This window comes from Hipposideros armiger, unplaced genomic scaffold, assembly GCF_001890085.2.
Source record: "Hipposideros armiger isolate ML-2016 unplaced genomic scaffold, ASM189008v1 scaffold_25, whole genome shotgun sequence".
NCBI classification, from domain to species: domain Eukaryota; kingdom Metazoa; phylum Chordata; class Mammalia; order Chiroptera; family Hipposideridae; genus Hipposideros; species Hipposideros armiger.
Window position 1 is genome coordinate 4581572 of NW_017731375.1, and position 18933 is coordinate 4600504.

Genomic DNA, 18933 nt, shown 5'->3' on the forward strand with positions numbered 1-18933 from the left:
GTGTAAAATAGTGCCTCCCATGACCTATTTTTCTCTAATCCTATAACCTTGCTTTATTTTCATTCACAGCACAGATCACCACCTCTGTTCACTGCTCTGTTCACACCACCTTTTGTTCACCATTTTAACCCCAGTGCCTAGACGAGTGGCTGGCATCTAGGAGGCTCTCCGTAATTATGTGCTGAATGAGAATGAGTGAATGCTGCTGTGAAGAGAACACCGAATTGTGAGAAGGACTGACCTGAGTTCAGTCCTGCTTTGCCAGGACACCAGTGTATGACTCTGGGCAAGTCCAGTGCCCTCTCTGGGCCCCAGGAGACACATCTGGGATATTAGAGGGCAGCATAAGAGCATTTCTCTGTAATTCATATGCTCTGTGACTTACGTAACTTGTCACCCAGACTGAAGGCTGCTTTCATGCTCAGAAAAGGGAAACAAACTTGGAAATGCTAAATGGATGGCAGAGAGCATGAGGTAGGAGAGGATGGGGGGAGGGGACCCCTGAAACTATTTGGTGACTCCCCTCCTGCCACTTCAGACTGGGCTCTGGAAATTTTCAAGTGCAGAAAGTGTGAGGAGCTTGGGTAGTGGAATTTGGTCCCTGACTTACTGAGTAAGAAACAACTATGAAGACAGAGTGGGCCCATGAGAGACCCAGAGATGGTCCTTATGCCAGAAAGTATGTGTCAGTCAGATGATGAGATTCGTCTTTGCTCTTCTGGTCACTATTGTTGTGACCTTTGGGATTTCTCATAAGATCTCTGATTCTATTTCTCCTAATAAAAAGGGAATAATATTTTCTCTTTCCTCTGTGAACCTCAGCTTTCTCCTCTGCAAAATGGGAATAAGAGAACGCATCCCTCACAGGAGCAAAGCCCTGTGAATAGTGCTCTGTGAAACATAAGATGAAAATGTACTGACCCAGAGCCTGTACGCCTACCCCATTCTTGATACGTGTGAGGTTAGCAGCACAGAAGCATACACATGAGGACACAGCCTGAATCTGTACAGGGGTCCTCTCTAATCACAGGATACCCTTTTTCCTCCATGTGGCTTGAGACCCAAAAAATGAAATTCTGTCATATTTCTAGGTAATCACAAAACACATGAAAGTCACTTGGAAAAAACATGGTATAGGGTAGAGATCACAGTCGAGGGGTGATAGGGAGTGGTGGGGACTGCGGTTTACTAGAGAGCACATGCCCTGTAGCCAGCAACTGCTGCTCAGCTCCGGCCAATCACTGCCATGTGATAATGCAGGCCCGCATAACCATAGCTTCAGCTTCTAAAGAAACACCTAAAATCCATCTTCCGTGTGAAATAAATGTTTGCAAGATTCACAATTAAAAACAGCAAGACAGCTGAACCCTGTGGGCTGCCAGGTTGTGATTTCCGAACTAAACAACAGAATTAGCCGCTAAATTAGCCAAATATTTTCCAGATAGCCTTTTGGCTACTGTCTCAGGACCCTTCGTGTATCTCCCATCTAGCTCCTTGTAACTCTACACACTCTTAGCAAATAATGAGCACTTACTAAGTACCTATGTGCAAAGCGGATACTGGATATCACAGAAAGAGCAGGATACCAATAATGAAAACCAACCCAAAAAACCAAACAGGGACAAGGCACAGTCTCCCCACCCCACTCTGGTAAATGAAAACTGCCAACCCCCAAGGTAGATTTTAATATCTGCCAGGTGACTGTTAGTGACGATAAGTGCTCCAGGAAATTGGACAGAGAGCGAGCTTTCCACGTGGCGGTCTCGGAGAGCTGCCCAGAGGAGATGGCTCTTAAGCCAGCGGGAGAGAGTAGCTGGGACTGGGGTCAGCCGATCACATGCTCTGGGGTCCACACACCAGTAGATTGTGGCTGCTGCACAAGACCCACACCCGGGAATTGTGGGCAGTTGTGCTGGAAAGGCAAACGAGCGCCCGAGTGTAGACCCTTCAATGCCCGCCGGAGAATCTGGGCTTTATCCTGAAAAATGTGGTAGGTTGTACTGGGGTGAATCTGATGGAGGAGAGGCACGCATTATCTTCCTGCTTCCTCCAGGACGGGGGTTCTGGGCACGGGCTCTAGGGGTTCCTCCAAGTCCAACTCTTCACTTCTTATTTATTTCAGACCAAACAGAATTAGACAAGCAGACAGAGCCTCCCCAGACAGCCTTGCTCTGGATGTTTCCTTGGGGGTGGGGGTGGGGGGTGTCTTCGTGGTAATTATCTGAATCCGGCAACAATTCAGAGAGGCAGCAGGCTTTGAAACAGGCAGTGTTTCCTTTTTTTTATGATGGTTTCATTTTCCATTTTTTTATTGGCCCTTCACTGATTGCCCCCGGGCTCTCTGACTCGCTGTGAGATGCGTTGACATTTATAGGAATCAATACATTAATAAATCACGAAGTTCATAATGTCTGATTTGCTTCTAAATGAGACAGAACTATTATCACCATAAAGTTGCACATAAAATAGGCCCAATTGTGATGTATTGTGCAGTCTAATCAAAGGCATTTGAGTGAATAACCTTTCCCCGAAAGAAGGAAACAATCAAGGCATAATAACTTCATTAATAATTCAAGGTGTGTCTGCCGAGGCTTCATTTATTAAGTGCACAGTTAAGGAGCTTCTGAGCTGAGTCCTGGAGATGACACCTGGCCACCCTCTCCCAGCCGCTGGCCTCTCCGATGACTGGCTGCGGTCCTTGCGTGTGGCAGCTCATGGTCCAGCTGAGGGTGATGTCCAGTTGCCTTCTCCAGTAAGAAATGGACCCAAACTACACACACTTCGTTCAGGTTGTTAAGGGCGGAGGACATGCAGCCATGAGATAACTCTGGGGAGAAGAGGCAGGAAATTTTCTCAATGGCTATCGGTTATTATGTCTGCAAACTCAGGTTCCGGGTCCCGTGTGTCTGGTTTGTCCACACACACAATATGCTGCCAGGTCCTGCGGCTCTCTGTGGACCGAGGCGCTCAACGCTCTTTCATCCAGAGTCTTGTGTTTGCTTATGTCCATTGCAGTCAACACAGATTGAGAATATTCACTTAAGTCCATTCATGTCCAACCTGAACTGGCCAGTGGGTGCCTCTGACAGAGGAAATCACAGTACAAGAAAAGCTTCCTATATTGAAGAGAAGTGCACTAAATGTGCTAGATCCATCAGAAAAGGCATAATCGTGACTTAGAAAGTGTCTAACAGGTGTGATTATTGGATGCTGCTGTTGAGAATGACCCTTCCAATCACAGTCATAATATACTATCAGATGGGAATAACATTTTTTGGAGTATCTACTATGTACATAGAGCTTTTTACATGTCTCATTGAGGTTCACAGCTCCAAGGTGGGTATGATTGGTCTAATAACTGTATATCTCCTAGAGACCATGAGATGCTTAGATCAGGTGGAAAACTATTATGTGCTTGCTCTCCAAGCACACAAAGACAGGCACCGAATTCCGGCAAAAGCCACGTGGCCAATCCCCACTATTCCCCTGCCTGTGATTATTCTATATGATGCTGAGTTTATTTTCACACTCACAACAAAGAAAGGGTTTGTGTGGTTGGATTATAGGGGCTGACCCTACTTTCTGAAACTGTTTTTTTCATGCTTTTAGCACACTGACTTGGGAAAGTTGAACATATACCAGCGATTCAAAATAGCAGAAGTCGTGTGATGGATGGAGCTGGGTCAGATTGGGGGATCATGCGCTTCCCTCCCCAAATGCATCCTCAGGATTTTCACGTTGACAGCCTGAACTAGGCCACCATGGGAACATTTACATCAGGGAAATTAGGAAACGGTATCATTCAGGCTTTTCCTCACTCCCCAAGAGCCAGTGTTTAAACTTTTACCAGTCCACCAAATCAAGCCCTCCATTTGGAAACCATCACCTAGCAACTTACGGAGTTTTCTGGAAAGCAGGGAGCTACTCTTTTAAAAGCAGGCTGGAAGACAGGCATTCACACCTGAGCCTGACCTTGCTCCAGTGACTTTCCATGGATGAGAAAACTCTATGTCAAGCTGAGATAAGGCCCCTTCATGTGGCAGTTTTACTGTTCCTTTGAGTAATCCCTCAACCTCTCTCTTTAACTTCATTTTTCCATCTTAAAACTACAAGCACCCTTTCTCCCTGGACACTACTTTCTCTTCCTCCTCCTCCTTGCAATGACTTCTGTCATTTTTGGCTTCTCAGTCAAGAGGAACAACAACATCCTGCTCATGGAAGCCTCTTATTTCCTGCAGGAACGTTCTAGAGGCTCTGTCTCCAGCACAGGGCGACCACTGCTCTTAACTGGCTTCCTCCGCGTGCTGGCACTTGGGGGCGGTGTCCAGCTGAGACCAATGGAGAAGCCGTGGGAGGTTTCCCCACTGCTGCCTGAACGCTAGCTGGTAGCAGGATTTGAGCCTCATTTGACTAATTGCCCCCTGGAGTTGTGGAGACTGCTGGAGCTACTGAAGTAAATCATCAAAAGTGTCACCCCGGGGCCCACTTTCCAGACAAAGAGGTCCACTTAAAACATCATCTAGAGATTTCTGCCTGTGGCGGAGCTGCTGCAATGACCCTGATATTTCTACTCTGCAGCTTTAGCCAGGGGCTTAGCTGGACTGTAATGTTGCTTTGGGGCTGAGGGGACACAGGTGTCCCTAATGTGTGTGGCCTTGCTGCTGGTCCTGAAACACTGAGTAGGGCTCCTTCTTTCTGTCAACCGAGGAATCTAGAAGACTCCCTTCTTTGCCAGGAGTTTGTTTTCTGCAATCTTGGTGGAAAATGAGTGAACGTTAGTTACACTGTCGCACAACCAACAGAGCTGTAATTTTGTCGCAGTCTGTGTAGTGACTCTGTGGACTTTAAATAATTGCATTGCGTTTCTGACAATTTCTCCCACAACCCTCGCAAGAAGGTGCAAGGTACATCGGATACTGCCTTTCTCACAGACCCCACCCAGTGCGCCCATCTGAAGGCCACATTCAAACACACCCTCATTTGGGGAAAACAGGTTGGAGAACTAAAATACACTGTATATGAAAGAATGTTCAACTCTGGAAAATCTCCCATCTAGTGGCAGTAGCAGTGCTCAAAGATTTTTTTTTTTTGGTAGGACTCTTTTTCAGAACATTTTCAGGACTGAGGTGTAAATGAATGAGAAATGTATAAATTCAATTTTGCTTAAAAGGGGCAGGAGGGTTTCGAGATTAAGAGAACAAACGCTTGGAGCAAAACATGATTTGAGTTTTATTGAACCAAGAAGACTGAAAGGAAATGTCTGGAACACTCGGAAAATCTTTATCAAGCCTCAGCTCAGCACTCCTGGGACTCATCGTTAAGTTTATAACATTTGGAGCTGATGAGCTGTGTGTGTCTGTGTGAGTTTATGACTCACCTCCAAGCCTGGGCTGTAGGAATCTCGGCCTCCAGGATTGCATCTCAGGACCAGACGGAACTTGGTTCTCTCTCTGCACTAACACGGATCTTCACCCCTGATAATATCGGGATAAGTCGTCAATCAGAAAGATGAGGCTCACCCAGAATAAACCACTCAACCGTGTTTAAGGGGGGAGAAAAGATTACATTTTCAGATGCCAGCGTGCCATCAACTGTGTAACCAACATAGTTCAGGCAACGTTGAAAATGGACCACCAGAAATGCGAGAAATATGATTTCAAGGGAAGTGCACCATCACATTTTCTGCAAAATGTCACCTAAATAATTTGCAGCTCGAGTACGTCATGCTGCTCTTTTCAATTTCCCTCTCAGTACTGTTTCAACAGCATCCCACAAGTTTTGATATGCCATTTAGTTCAAAATACTTTCTCATTTCCATGAGATTTCTTCTTTGAGGCATGAATGACTTAGGAATTAGGACCATATTGCTTGATTTCCAAACGTTTGGAGAGTTCTTCATTTTCTTTTTGCTCTTGATTTCTTGGATACGTCCACTCTGGACATAAAACATTCTGAATAATTTTGACTCTTTGAACTGTGTTGAGATTGGCTGTATGACCCGGGAAACAGTCAATTCTGGTAAATGTTCGGTGCGCACTTGAAAAGGCCGCTTGGCATTCTGATTGTTGGGTGAAGGGCTCTGCATGTGTCAACGAGGCCAAGTTTGTTGATGGCCTTGCTTGTATCTTTTATTCCCTTTACTGATGTTTCTTTGTTTTATCAGTTACTGAGAGAGGTGGTTTTAAATCTCCAACTGTGACGGTGAATTTGCAATCTGTCCTTGTATGTAGTTTCGTCAGCCTTTGCTTTCTTTGTATTTTGAAACTGCATTCTTAGTGCATACTAATTTAGAATTGTTCTCTCTTCCTAGTAGATGGCCCCTTTCACTATGAAAACGCCCTCTTTCTCTCTAGCAAAGTTTCTTGCCTGAAAGTGCACTTTATCGGATGATAAAAGGTGTGTGTTTGCATCCTGTATCTTTTCCATCCTTCTCCTTTGGCCTTTCCCGTGTCGTCCAGCTTGCCAGGGGTTTTAGTTAGGGTTTGGTGTTTACCTGAAGATGTCTCTCTTGTGCTGAAGAGTTTCCATTTGTCTTTGTGGGCCTGCCGAAAGCTCTGTTTGGCTCTACAACCTTTTGGCTGTGGCTTTGGCTTAGTTTCTCTTGACCTCTGTCACTTAGGAATCCTTAGCAAATAACTTGAGGGAATAGCAGCTCAGGCTATCAGGCTCAGTGCTCTGTGGCCCCTCCAGCCTCGGCCCCTCAAGTGCTGAATGTCTTCACAGCTGATCCAGTTTTTGTCTTCCCAGGCTGCTGAAAGTTCTGCTCCTGTGCTTTACTCTTAAGAGACCCTTTTTGCTCAGTTTCTCAACCGCATGACCCACGCCACTTACAAATCGGCATATGCTTTGCGCTGAAAAGTGGCACTGACTGTCAGGCTCACCTGAATGGGTTTCCAGGCCTCCAGAATCATGGCTTTGAAGTTGTAGGCTACCTTGTTAGTTTCCCAGTGCCTCCAAAGAGGTGGGTTTTTTAAATCTTCTTTTTCTAGTTGTTCTCAATGAGAGGTCAGCTGTGCTATAAGAGAGCTTACCATGCCCAGGTCTTTTGGCGTCTGTGCCTTTGCATAAGCTGTTTGTCCCCTCTTCCTTCAAGATAAATGATGACCTCCCCATGAAGCCTTCCCTGCCTCCCTTCCGGTCCTCTGCCATGCAAGCGGCTTTAGTTAAGAGCTTCCTTCTCTCAGCTCCCAGGGCCTTAGCAGCAGCCACACTGCTTGGACTGATTTGCCAATGAAGAGTTCCTGACCAGCAATCCACAACATCCCACAAACAGGAATATTATACTTGGCCCATGCTGTAGATTGTAAGTGTTAAGCTCACTGAAAACACCTAAGAACCAGGACACAAACAATCTTTGAATTGTAGTAGCTCTTGAAAAATCTAAACATCTGGACTCACTGGGGCTAAATTCTACATGATGACAACTAGTGACTAACAGCTGCTTCCCTTTTGTGGGGGAATGGCTCCCCCATACAACTCTCTATGGCTGTGCGCCCATCCCCTGACACATCTAAATTACCTACCAACTAGCACTGGCATCTGAGTTTGTAATCCTTGGTCTGTATGCATGCCTCCTTCCCACCAGTCTGAGAACTGCACGTGAACAGACACAGTGTCCTTGCATCTCCCTCGCAATACCTATCACATCCCTGGCACGCCAGAGAAGATCGATCTATGTTTGCAGACTTATCTTACGAAAATGCCACCTAGGCATTTTTAGGGCAGTGGAACTATTCTGTAGGATACTGTACTGGTGGACACAAGACATTATACATTTGTCAAAACTGTATACCACAGAACTATACCACCCAAAGAGTGAACTCTAATGTAAACTACGGACTTTAGTTAAAAATAATATGTCAATCTTGGTTCATCAGTTGTAACATATATATCACACCAAAGCAAGGTGTCAATAACAGGGGAGCTGCATTTTCTGTACAATTTTTCTGTAAACCTAAAACTATTCTAAAAATAAAGCCTATTGGAAAAAAATAAATATTAAATACAAGCTCTACTTAGAGTGATAAAAAGAGGGCAACGAAATCCAGCAAAATAAGTTTCCCCTGTGAACTCCAGGTCCGGAGACAAGAGCAGAAACACTTGCCAATGGACAGCCACCTGTACCACCACTTTTAGGGGCAGCAGGAAAATAAGCCCCTCCTACTGGGGCTGTGGGTGGGGCGTGACTAAAACATACTCATGGTGGTGGCTGGGCTGCCTTACACGCTCTTGGTCAGGGGTACTGGAAGCTCAAGAAGAAGTTCAAGTATATCCTATGGAGGAAACCCAGGCTTCTCCCTAAATAGACTCCCACTATTTCTCGCTCTCTGGGACACCCTCTCTCCCACTCCCCTGCCGCCCCCCCCCAATCCACCATGCCGTGGAGGACTTTCCAGGTCTGATGTTGCGTCTTATGTTTGATATTTGGCATAACAGGGAATGTTATTCACCTGCATCCACTCTGTCCAGATGTCCTAACATGCTAATGAGTTTTTCTCAACAGCCTTTTTCCTTTTCTGCATCTTTGTTAGTTATCAGCTTGAGAAGGGAAGAGAGAAGCAGACTTGTAGATTGTAAGCTCCGTGAGAGCAGGGAACAGGGGAGTTTCATTCACCAATATATATATATATGCATCATAGATACTTCCTTAATAATTGCTGAGTGAGCAAATAAAGAACCCTGCAAGGCACGCAGCTTAAAAACGCCAGGCAGCAGGGAGGGGCATTGGGGCCTCCGTCGTGGAGGGTATCTTCTAAGCCACTCTTCAATCAAACATGCGGGTATTGCCAAGGCCCATTCACATCCGTGCATCCTCTGCCCTATGCCATCCCATCTCTCTTCTGGCTGCATGGCTGCATGGCTGCGGGCATGTTCAATGAGCCCCCTGCTGGGAGTCGTGGGCACTGCAAGGTGGCCCCTTCTCACCCGCTCTGACGAGGTCAGCCCAGCTCTGCGATGGGGCCTCTTCACATGTGTCGAGCTGGACAGTGGCCTGGACACCCTCGGAGCGGAAACTCCATGGGGAATAAAAGTGTGTTTTGCCTTTTTTGATGAATGGATTTGGTAAAATGTTTTCTTACTTTTTCCTAGACATCGCCTGGTGGTATTACCAGTATCAGAGAGGTAAAAAAGTTTAAACTAACTTGACTACTTTGGTCACATTGCTTTCAAAGGAAGAGCTTTTTAATCAAGTATCTATGTTGTGATTAGCCTTCTCGCTCACCATGTCCCCTGGTAACAAACCCCTCCTACACAGAAATGGCTGGAAACATTCCTTTAGAGATAAGTTATAGGAAAAGCTTTGCTCCCCTAAGAAACTGGTGTGTTTTCCTCTCATAGGCAATAAAATGTATGTAGGAGCTCAGAGCCATTTTGTGGCGCAAGTATAGTAACTGCTTAGAATAAATGACCTGAATTTCTATATTCTCTTTTCCCTGGGGTCTTGACCTCTTAATCTAATCAACATTTCCTGAGGCAGTTTTTCTTATTACTTTATCTCTTATTATTTTATTATATTTATTTCATATAATCAGCTTCGAGTCCTTTGTGCAACAAAGTGGAACGTGTTTAAATAAACAAATAATGAGGGAGGAAGTGGGGGGTAGACTGAGTGGTGTGACGTAGGAGAAAGGTAGGCAGGTGACAGGTAAGTAGACGCAGATCAGGAGCCCCAAACTGAAGTGCCTGTGGGGCCAGGAAAGTAGCGTAAAGGACATAAGTGAAGGGGCGAGGGCTACAGGCTTTGGCTGCTCAGAGGGAACGGCCACGGCTCGGCTCTAGTTAACTATTGCCTTTGTGAGAACTTGAGACCAAAGTTGTCAGGTAATCCCATTTTCCAAGAAAAATCAGAAATCCAAACTTGTACATGAACCCCTCATCTTTACATATTGGCAATTCATTAAAAAAAAATTAAAGCACATTTTATAGGCCAAACGAGACCTATCTTTGGGCTGTGTTCATGCCAAGGGCCACCATTTTATAACCTCAGAACTGGGTGGGTGGGTATAAGGTCCGACCCAGAGATCCCATGGTGGAGAAACTGTTTTCCAGTCCAGGGAGAAGGAGATCCTCACGGCCATGGTCTCCGGTCGTGGTCGTGGTCAGACACCTAACAGAGGAGACACTTCAATAGGGAGAAGACCAAAGGCTCGGGTCTTCCGGCTACTCAGTCTGAGGTCCTAACTTGGGCGTCGGCCAGAGCTTGTTAGGAGCGGAGCGACTGCAACGCAGATTACAAACCAATTTGCAGTTTGTGCTCAAGTAAGCAGAAGCCATCGGAGGGGGACATGGAAGCCAGGTCTGTAAAAGAGACCCGGGACTGGCTGGTTTCTAGGTCCAGTTCTGTCACCAACTGGCTATGTGACCCAGGACTCAGGCAAAGCCATTTAGTGACAGAGTTTGGAAGAGATCACCTCTGCTAGAAGCCCATAACATGGGCTTCATGTGCTTACAAGATATAGGAACTCACAGCGAGCACAGTCAAAATGACATGATTTAGTGCACTTTTTTTTCTGAGGGTCTAAAGCTTTCATCCCACACTAAGGAGAGCCTGTGACCCCACAACGTTAAGGACCACTCATTCTGAACCATGTTCTCCAGTCTCTCCTTCAGCCTGGGAATTTCCTGTACAACAACCTCTACTGTTGGTTATTCTGTCTCACTTTAACCACCTGAGTGATAGACAGCTCATCACTTTTTAAAGCACTCTTAGAGAACTCTCTCTGTTAGGACACCCCTCTTCCTAATATTCCTATGGAGAGGGCAGTGGTCCCCCACTCCCCACCACACACAAGGTTTAGTGAGATAACAGGCATGAAAACATCTTACAGATTAAAAGTGCTTTACAAACAGAAGGTATTCTAATACATTCTTGGTAGGTAGTTATCACCATAGTATGAAATCTCTAGGCTGATTTTTTATCTCTCTCACCCAAGCTCAATCTGACTTAGTAACTGGCTCATCATTATTTTCAGTAACAAAAATTATAATAACAAGCAACATTTGGCCTCAGAGACTCTTAACAAACCTTAAAAGAAACAATCAAGCCGGCTCACTACCTGTGAATTATTTCCCCTCTTCCTCCACCTGGGAGCTTGGCCACCTTTCTCCCTGTGTTGGGACCTCCCGCATAGAACCCAGGGACTCCTGGGGGGTATAACAGGAGGGGCAGGGAAAACCTCTGCAGCCCCTTCTGAACTTGCGTCAGGATGTATTTACAGTGGCCGGCACCATAATGCACCCAAGGACAAGCGGGGGAGAGCTGGTGTGAAAAAACGGGATGCTTTAATGTGGGCACCCTTAGAACGTTGCCATAAGTAACAACAACCTAAATTAGTGTTTACCATTCACACATCATGACACACGAGGGTCACCATCAGCACATTTTTACAAAGGAATAGATTAAAATTGAAAATAGAGTACATCTCACATTAGTGAGGGAAGGTATTCTTTCATAAAATTTTTGCTTATATGTAGATGTCCAGTGGATTGTGATGCAAAATGTAGTTCTTACTATGAAACACAATAAGAAAGAAAAACCAAGAACCACTAGGTTAAGCTCCTAATGACCACAGACAGGCTGCTTCCATCATCTTGCATCCCAAAGACATGAATTTCCTTCCATAACTGATGTTACCACAGCCCGACAAGGAGAGGGTGATGAAAAAGCAAAACAAGACAAAAGCTAGGCGGTCAACATCCAAATATTCAGGTATTACAGAATCACTGTGATATGGAAATTGACTCTGATACTCATACAGCAAACAACTCATTTATTAATGGAGTCCAGTTCCACCTTCATGAAGTGGGTTTAATGTTTGCTATTTTAATAATTATTTAGTGCATTTTTAATAACAGAGATGGTAAGTAAGCAAGAGCAGTTTCTGAATCAGACTCTCAAACTTCTGCAAAGAGATTTTCCTGAGTTTGTGAGGAATTCAGTCACAAAGAGATTTTTTAAAACTACGACAATATTGCACACACAAAAAAAATATTTTAAGTTCCTAGATGAGATAAGCTTGAAAAGGTATACTAGACCTAGCCTTCAAAAATACATCATTTCTTCCAAAAATACTTTTACGTCTTCCTTATTTACATTTTAATATAACTTTTACCTTTTTTCACAGTGTTAAGTATCTGTGTATTTTTAAAATAAAATTGCTATTAAATCTAATGCTAGAAGATTTAAACCAACAATTTGATTTCTCTTTTAAAATAAGTTAAAAAATATCTGAGTATTCTGAATTAGACTTATGTGGGGCTTTTTTTGTTGTTTGTTTGAGAATTGGCCCTTTGATTTATAAGTGGTGCTTAGGTAATTGCTACTTGTTAGCTACAAACATAACAACAATTAAAGCCTCTGTAGGAATTATAAGGAAATTGGCCACTTGCTACATTGCATAAAGATTATCTTATTTATATTGAATAATCTGCCTTACTCCCGGAAGGATAAAGTGATATTCACTGCCCAGCACATAAGACAACGATTAGGAATTGTTACCAAATTCTTCTGTCTCTCCCTTGAAAATTTACCCAACTGTCCATCACCTTAGGAAAAGGTACCAGCTAAAAAGTCACTTTGATGGTTTCCTTTCCTATTGAAATCAAAGTATCAAAAGGAAAAGTGGCAACTACAGAGAGAATCTGGTGCAAAGAGGCTGACACTATCTAGAGACATGCCCACAATGCAATGCACGAGCTCGCCCTGTTCTCTGACAGAAACTCAGCCTGCCTCACTGTCCGTGTGAGGGGGATGTGTCTGTTCCCAGCAGCCCACCCGTCTCATCCCTATTCTTGCCAGCCCAGACTTAACTGTCGTTCGATATATGGATTAGGTAACGTCTGCATGACAACAATGGGCAGAAAAGGTTAGGTGGCAATTGATTGTTGATTGGAGTAAATTTATAGAAAGCAATCTGGCAGGGCCCAGAGGAAAACACTCACTCGTCCTTCTGTGATGGTAAATGTTGAAGGTCCCACTTATTTGGATTTTGTGATGCTTCAATAGAAGATGGGTAGAGTTCTCTCTTTAATTGACTGACATTTTCTAAATAACTAGTGCAAAAATTATACTGCATTGTAGTACAGTTAAACTACCTCTTAAGACAACTGTTTTTAGAGCCTTTCAAATGCTTCTTAAGTTTTCGTTTCTATAAAGTAGTTCCCATTCAAGTCATTTTCCTGTTCTTTAGATAGCTAGTAAATATTACAAAACAATACTGTAAAATATATTCATGTTTTTAAATTAATATTGAACATGCTATAATTTCAATGTTTTGCTAAATTATGCCAGCCTTCCTCTAGTTGTCTCAAATGGTGAGAGTTTACTCTATTTTTTTTTTAATCGATTTGTTTCCTTTTGCTGTTGGAGAGTGTTCTTCCGCTCACTTCCCTGTGTCTCTAGACTATTCAGAGACAAACTGAATATGCAAAGAAGTTATTTCCAGAGAAAGGGGAATGTTTTCCTATGGACTCATTGTTAGCACCTCGGCCCTCATCCCCACCAGGGACCCTTTATCTCCAGCGCTGAGCCCCCCTCCCTGTGTGGGTGTGACACACCTGGAGTAATGGCTGGACTGAGTGAGGCAGAAAGTGACTGGGCAGGGGTTTCGGGCAGGAAGGTCATCTGCACTGTGACCCCAGCCCATGACCCTATGTGTCAGATCACCCTTTTGACAGCCCAGACTGTGGTCCGACATGGGACCACCGAGGTCAGCCACTCCAATATCGTCTCCTCTGGTTCCAGATAAGATTGAAGATGAGTTGGAGATGACCATGGTTTGCCACCGGCCTGAGGGACTGGAGCAGCTTGAGGCCCAGACCAACTTCACCAAGAGGGAACTGCAAGTCCTTTATAGAGGCTTCAAAAATGTAAGACCCGCCGGCCTCTGGAGGCCCAGGCAGGATTTCCCACTTGGGGCTAAGCTCTCCCAAATGCCAATGGGGCCCATCAGGGAGCTTTTCCATATGTGTAGTTGTAAAAAGGAAGGTCAACTCTATAAAGGGGGTGTGAGGGCAAGATTACCTGGCTAGAAAGAAATACCCCAGGCAAGGCTGGGGCAATCTCGGTAGGTGGGAAACTGGCCAGCAGCCCAGAAACTTCCCAGGATGGCACAACCTTGGAGAATTCACTCTGCCCAGGTTCTAACCTTAGCATAACCGATTCACAAAGTCAATGTTGTTGGTGCCCCAGAAATAATGGGATTTAGGTCTCTTGCTAACCAAGCTCAGGGACACTGATATGTAAGCCTGAATGCCAATGTATTAATTCACCATGTTATTTCATATGTTAAACCTCATCATAGCCTTGTTGGGAAGGTCCTGTTAGCCGCATTTTACAGGTAAGGACATTGAGGACTGGAGACTGACTCACCCAATCACAAAGCTAAGAAGGGCTAAGCCGGGAACCAAACCCAGGTCTTTCTCATTCCAAAGCCCAAACCTTTTCCACCTCCTAGTACCCATTCTTGATTAAAGTCTTATCATTTTGCAAAGCAGCTTCAGTCCTAAGGAGAATGAGGGGCTGCCTCCCAGCCACCCACCTTAGAGACACGGAAGTCCCTGCCCACCAGAGATGGCGAGGAACCCTAGACCCCAAGGCTGGGCCCGGCCTACTCCTCCTGGGGCAGGTCCTCAGCTGTTCCCACTGACTCTGCCCCTTTCCCGCAGGAGTGCCCCAGTGGTGTGGTCAATGAGGAAACATTCAAGCAGATCTACGCTCAGTTTTTCCCTCATGGAGGTGAGTCCAACCTTGGAAAAGATCCTGCCCAGCTCCCTCTCGGGTGAGCAGCCAGCCTTTCTTTCTCCAAGTTCATGCTCCTTGTTATCTGCCTCTGCCTTAACATTGGGGAGAACTCAGAGCGAGGCCCCTCCATTTACTGCAAGATATGGAGTTTGCTAAAGCTTTAGGCAGAAAAGAGCTCTGAAAATGGACTCTCTCCGGGAGAGGAGGGGAGGTTGATAAAGCGATGTCATAACAGCTCTAGAAAATAGGTATTTTAATCCCAGATGGGGCAACTATTGGGTTGTCAAAAAAGTCAGGACGTATGTTTGCAACAGATTGCACTAGTTCATTTTTGGAAGTACTAGAGTCATTCACATCTATGTTATTGCTATGTAATTTGACAGCTGACAGTTCTAGCTTTATTCTAAAAAAAAATTGAGCAATTTGGTTGAATTTTGGAGATTTTACAACAAGTTGAAGATGGAAGACTAAACTGCATTTTTGCCATATTTTACTGTTTTACTTCCATAAAGGGAAGAACACGCATCAAGCTTGTGAAAAGTTGCATAAAGTTTACGGTGACACTGCTCTGCAAGAACGTCAATGCCAACGATGGTTCACGAAATTCAATGCTGGTGATTTTGATCTCAATGACACTCCTCAGTCAGGGAGGCCCACCGAGGCTGATGACAACAAAATAAAGGCATTGATCGAATCAAACCCACATTACATGACATGAGAGATTGCAGAAACATTGAACATCCATCATTCAAGCATTCACGGCCACCTGAAGAAGCTGGGATACATAAGCAAGCTCAATATTTTGTTATATATTGATATATAACAAAGAAGTTTATTTGATGGCACATATAAACATCTGCAATATACTCATTAAATGTGAGGAAAACAATCCTTTTTTGAAGCAACTGATAACTGGTGATGAGAAGTGGATTGTTTACAACAATGGTGCACAAAAGGTCTTGGTCCTGACATGATGATTTGCCTCAAACAACATCGAAAGCAGACATTCATCAGAGGAAAGTTATGCTCTCGGTGTGGTGGGATTTTAGAGGTGTCATGTTTTTCGAGCTCCTACCAAGGAACCAAACAATTCAAATGTGTGTTGTCAGCAATTGTACAGTTTGAACAAATCCATCATCCAGAAACATCCAGAGCTTGTTAATTGTAAAGGAGTTGTGTTCCATCATGACAATGCAAGACCACACACAAGTTTGATCACCCATCAAAAATGATTGGAGCTTGGATGGGATGTGATGCCACACTCACCATACTCACCTAACCTTGCGCCATCAGACTTCCAACTTGTTTCGCTCTCTTCAAAACTCCTTGCGTGGTATAACATTCAATTCAGATGAGGCTGTAAATCAGCACCTTGTTCAGTTTTCTGCAAATAAAGACAGGTCCTCCTATGAACAAGGAATTAGGAAGCTCACTGAAAGATGGCAAGAGGTTATCGAACAAAACGGGCAATATATCATTGATTGATCTTTGTTCTTTATATAAATAAATGACCTTTGAAAAACATAGACAAAATATGTCATGACTTTTCCGACAACCCAATAAGTCTCACAGAGGCTAAGCAATTCACTCAAAGTCACACAGCGAGCGAATGGCAGACCAAGATTAGATCTCATACGCGCCTGACATAAAGCTTTGTCATGGAAGCGCCACCACTGTGCCACACACCCTCCGTTCTTTTCCTTATAAGCTGAGGCAAGCTAGAATTTTGAGAAAGAGCTTTAGTAGGTACCAGAGGCGACAAAAGTAAACGAATCCAAAAGGATGCAGGGAACAGAACGTTGTGCTTATGAAGCGAGTATGCCAGGCCCACAGCTGGTCTGTTCCCTGCCCGGCTCCTGCGGGGACTCACTCTGCCTCATGAGCCTGGGACATCAGTATCTTTCTGTGGCTTCCAGGTGTCACATGCCACCTTACTTCCTGCCCCAAAAGCTATTTCCTACAGAACCCTTTGTGGGGTCCTAAGGAAGGAGAGTCCCAAACACCTCCTGGGCTCCGCTTCTCATAGGCCCTTCAGCAGGAGACAGGAGCCTTTCAAGGTGTGGGACCCAGGACGGGGCCCCTGCTCAAGTGGGGTGGCAGCTTCGGCGCATGCAGGCCCCAGAACTGCTGAGCGTTGAGTTCTACTGAGCCACTCCTTATAGAGTTTTGACCACGGGGTGGGCTGAATGGTGGTTTTGATGATGTGAGTCTGTGAAAAGGTTAACATACTTTTTCAAAAATGTGAAGACATAGGTCTTGCCTCATCCCATCGTACAGAGATGGGAAAGCGAAGCTCAGAGAGGTGGCTTAGATGCCTGCGGTCATCCAGCTACCCAGCGACGGAACCGCTATCCAAGCCCAGGCCTGTCAGCTTCCTAACGAATGCCCATTCCGCGGCACTGCCCGGCGGCTCAAGAGAGCATCTCCCTGCAGTCACCGTGCCATCCATCCACCAAGAGCTACACAGGCAGGCAGGACGGGCTTTCTCTGGGGATGGCTACATGGAGGGCCTAGGGCATGTCTTGGCTCTTGCTAACACTTTGCACCTAAACCCCAGGAGAGCCAGATGGGTCTCAGTTCACCCAGCGGGTTTTCCTACTCCGTGGCTTTCTCCTTTCTATCACCAGCATCACCCTCTTCCCTGCCTTAGCCTTTTTAAGTGATCTCGCGCCCCTGTGCAGAGCCCCTGCTCACATCACCGGCCTTCCCTTCTCTGCTTTGCAGATGCCAGCACGTATGCTCATTACCTCTTCCACGCCTTTGACACCACCCAGACAGGCTCGGTGAAGTTCGAGGTACGTGAAGTTTGAGGGACTTTCTGGGGCCCCATCTTCTCTCCCTCTAAACCGTGGCATGCTGGGGGAAGGGTTGGATCATCAAATGCCCTCAGTCAAGACAAAGAAACCCTCATCTGTTTAGTAAGTCGTTCCTAAAGACAGAGAATGCCGGGCCTCATGGGACGCTGACACGCTAGGCCTCACGGGACTAGTGATAACAGTTTAAAAGGTCACATGCACATGGAGCTTACCATGTGGCAGGCTCCGTACTTAGGGCGTTGCATTTATTAATGTATTTAATCCTCACCATGGCCCTACAAGGTAGGGTGCTATTGTTGCCAGTTACAGAAGAGAAAAGTAAGGCAGAGAGAGACTTGAGGGGCTTTCCCAAGGTCAAGCAGCTAGAAAGTGGTAAAGGAGGGATTTGAACTCAAGTAGGATGTTTCCAGAGTCCACGCTCTTAGCCACTGGACGATGCCACCACTTGTACAGTAACTGCAGCCGTGGCATAAGGCAGTTCCCGTAGGAGGCTGTGTTTACCTGTGTCTGGAGGTGTCAGCACAGCTAGAGCTCCATTTTTCCTCAAGGGGCCTCCCTCCCAAATAGTGGGGCAGGGTAGGGAATGGAAGGAGGGACACTCGTCATTGAGCTTGGCCATATCGTTCAGGGAACAGAGGACATGGCAGAGTCCATTCTGTAAAAGCAGTCACAGCGTCGGACTCAAAGACAGAGCTTTACCCCGCCCAAAGGCTTGGTGGCTAACGTCACTCGTGCCTCTTCCACTTCTCAGGACTTCGTAACTGCTTTGTCAATTTTACTGAGAGGAACCGTCCATGAGAAACTAAGGTGGACATTTAATTTGTATGACATCAATAAAGATGGATACATAAACAAAGAGGTAAGTGAGGCCGGGGGCATGCGAGAGCTACAGGGAAGGTGTCGAATTAAATAGACCACAGCCCCCGTCATAATGATGGAATTGTCTGAATGAAAAGGGATCTGCTTTGGGGCCAAGAGAGCTGGTTCCTGGAAAAATGGAGAAGGTCACCTTTGACCACCCGCACTGCCTTACCCTGCCCTTTTCTCAGGCACTAAGAAAGAATTAAGCAGCTGGCTGAGTGGCTCAGTTGGTTAAGAGCTCACTCAAGGGGTTGAGCTCTGAGCAACAGCGGTTCGAGTCTGGCCTGAGCTGAGCAGCCAACAGGTGGCAGGATGGCTCAGCTAAAAAAAAAAAAAAGAAAGAGTTAAGCAGATTTCCTTCATTCTCACTGTTACACATATTCAACGCACATTCCAAAGCGGGGATAAATGATTTATTTCCATTTAGAGTTACTTTTCCCAGGGGACCTTGTATTTAACAGGTTAATAGCCACAGGTGAAAGCTAAAAGCTGGAATAGTAGGATTTGCACATA

At 45.3% G+C, this 18933-nt stretch overlaps 1 protein-coding gene across 6 annotated transcripts in view; it reads left to right on the top strand.

The window, feature by feature from the left end:
* The window catches only part of KCNIP1 (potassium voltage-gated channel interacting protein 1), a 316417-nt gene that overhangs the window by 291678 nt on the left and 5806 nt on the right, over nucleotides 1-18933 (top strand). For 3 of the 6 annotated variants that reach the window (XM_019635919.1, XM_019635920.1, XM_019635925.1), the window contains exons 2-6: nucleotides 9091-9123; nucleotides 13745-13869; nucleotides 14668-14737; nucleotides 17468-17538; nucleotides 18311-18418. In XM_019635919.1, coding sequence (XP_019491464.1) covers nucleotides 9091-9123; nucleotides 13745-13869; nucleotides 14668-14737; nucleotides 17468-17538; nucleotides 18311-18418 — 407 coding nt within the window. Of the gene's footprint in view, nucleotides 1-6270; nucleotides 6397-9090; nucleotides 9124-13744; nucleotides 13870-14667; nucleotides 14738-17467; nucleotides 17539-18310; nucleotides 18419-18933 lie in introns of those variants that run through there. The other 3 variants (XM_019635921.1, XM_019635922.1, XM_019635924.1) reach the window with 2 other exon arrangements.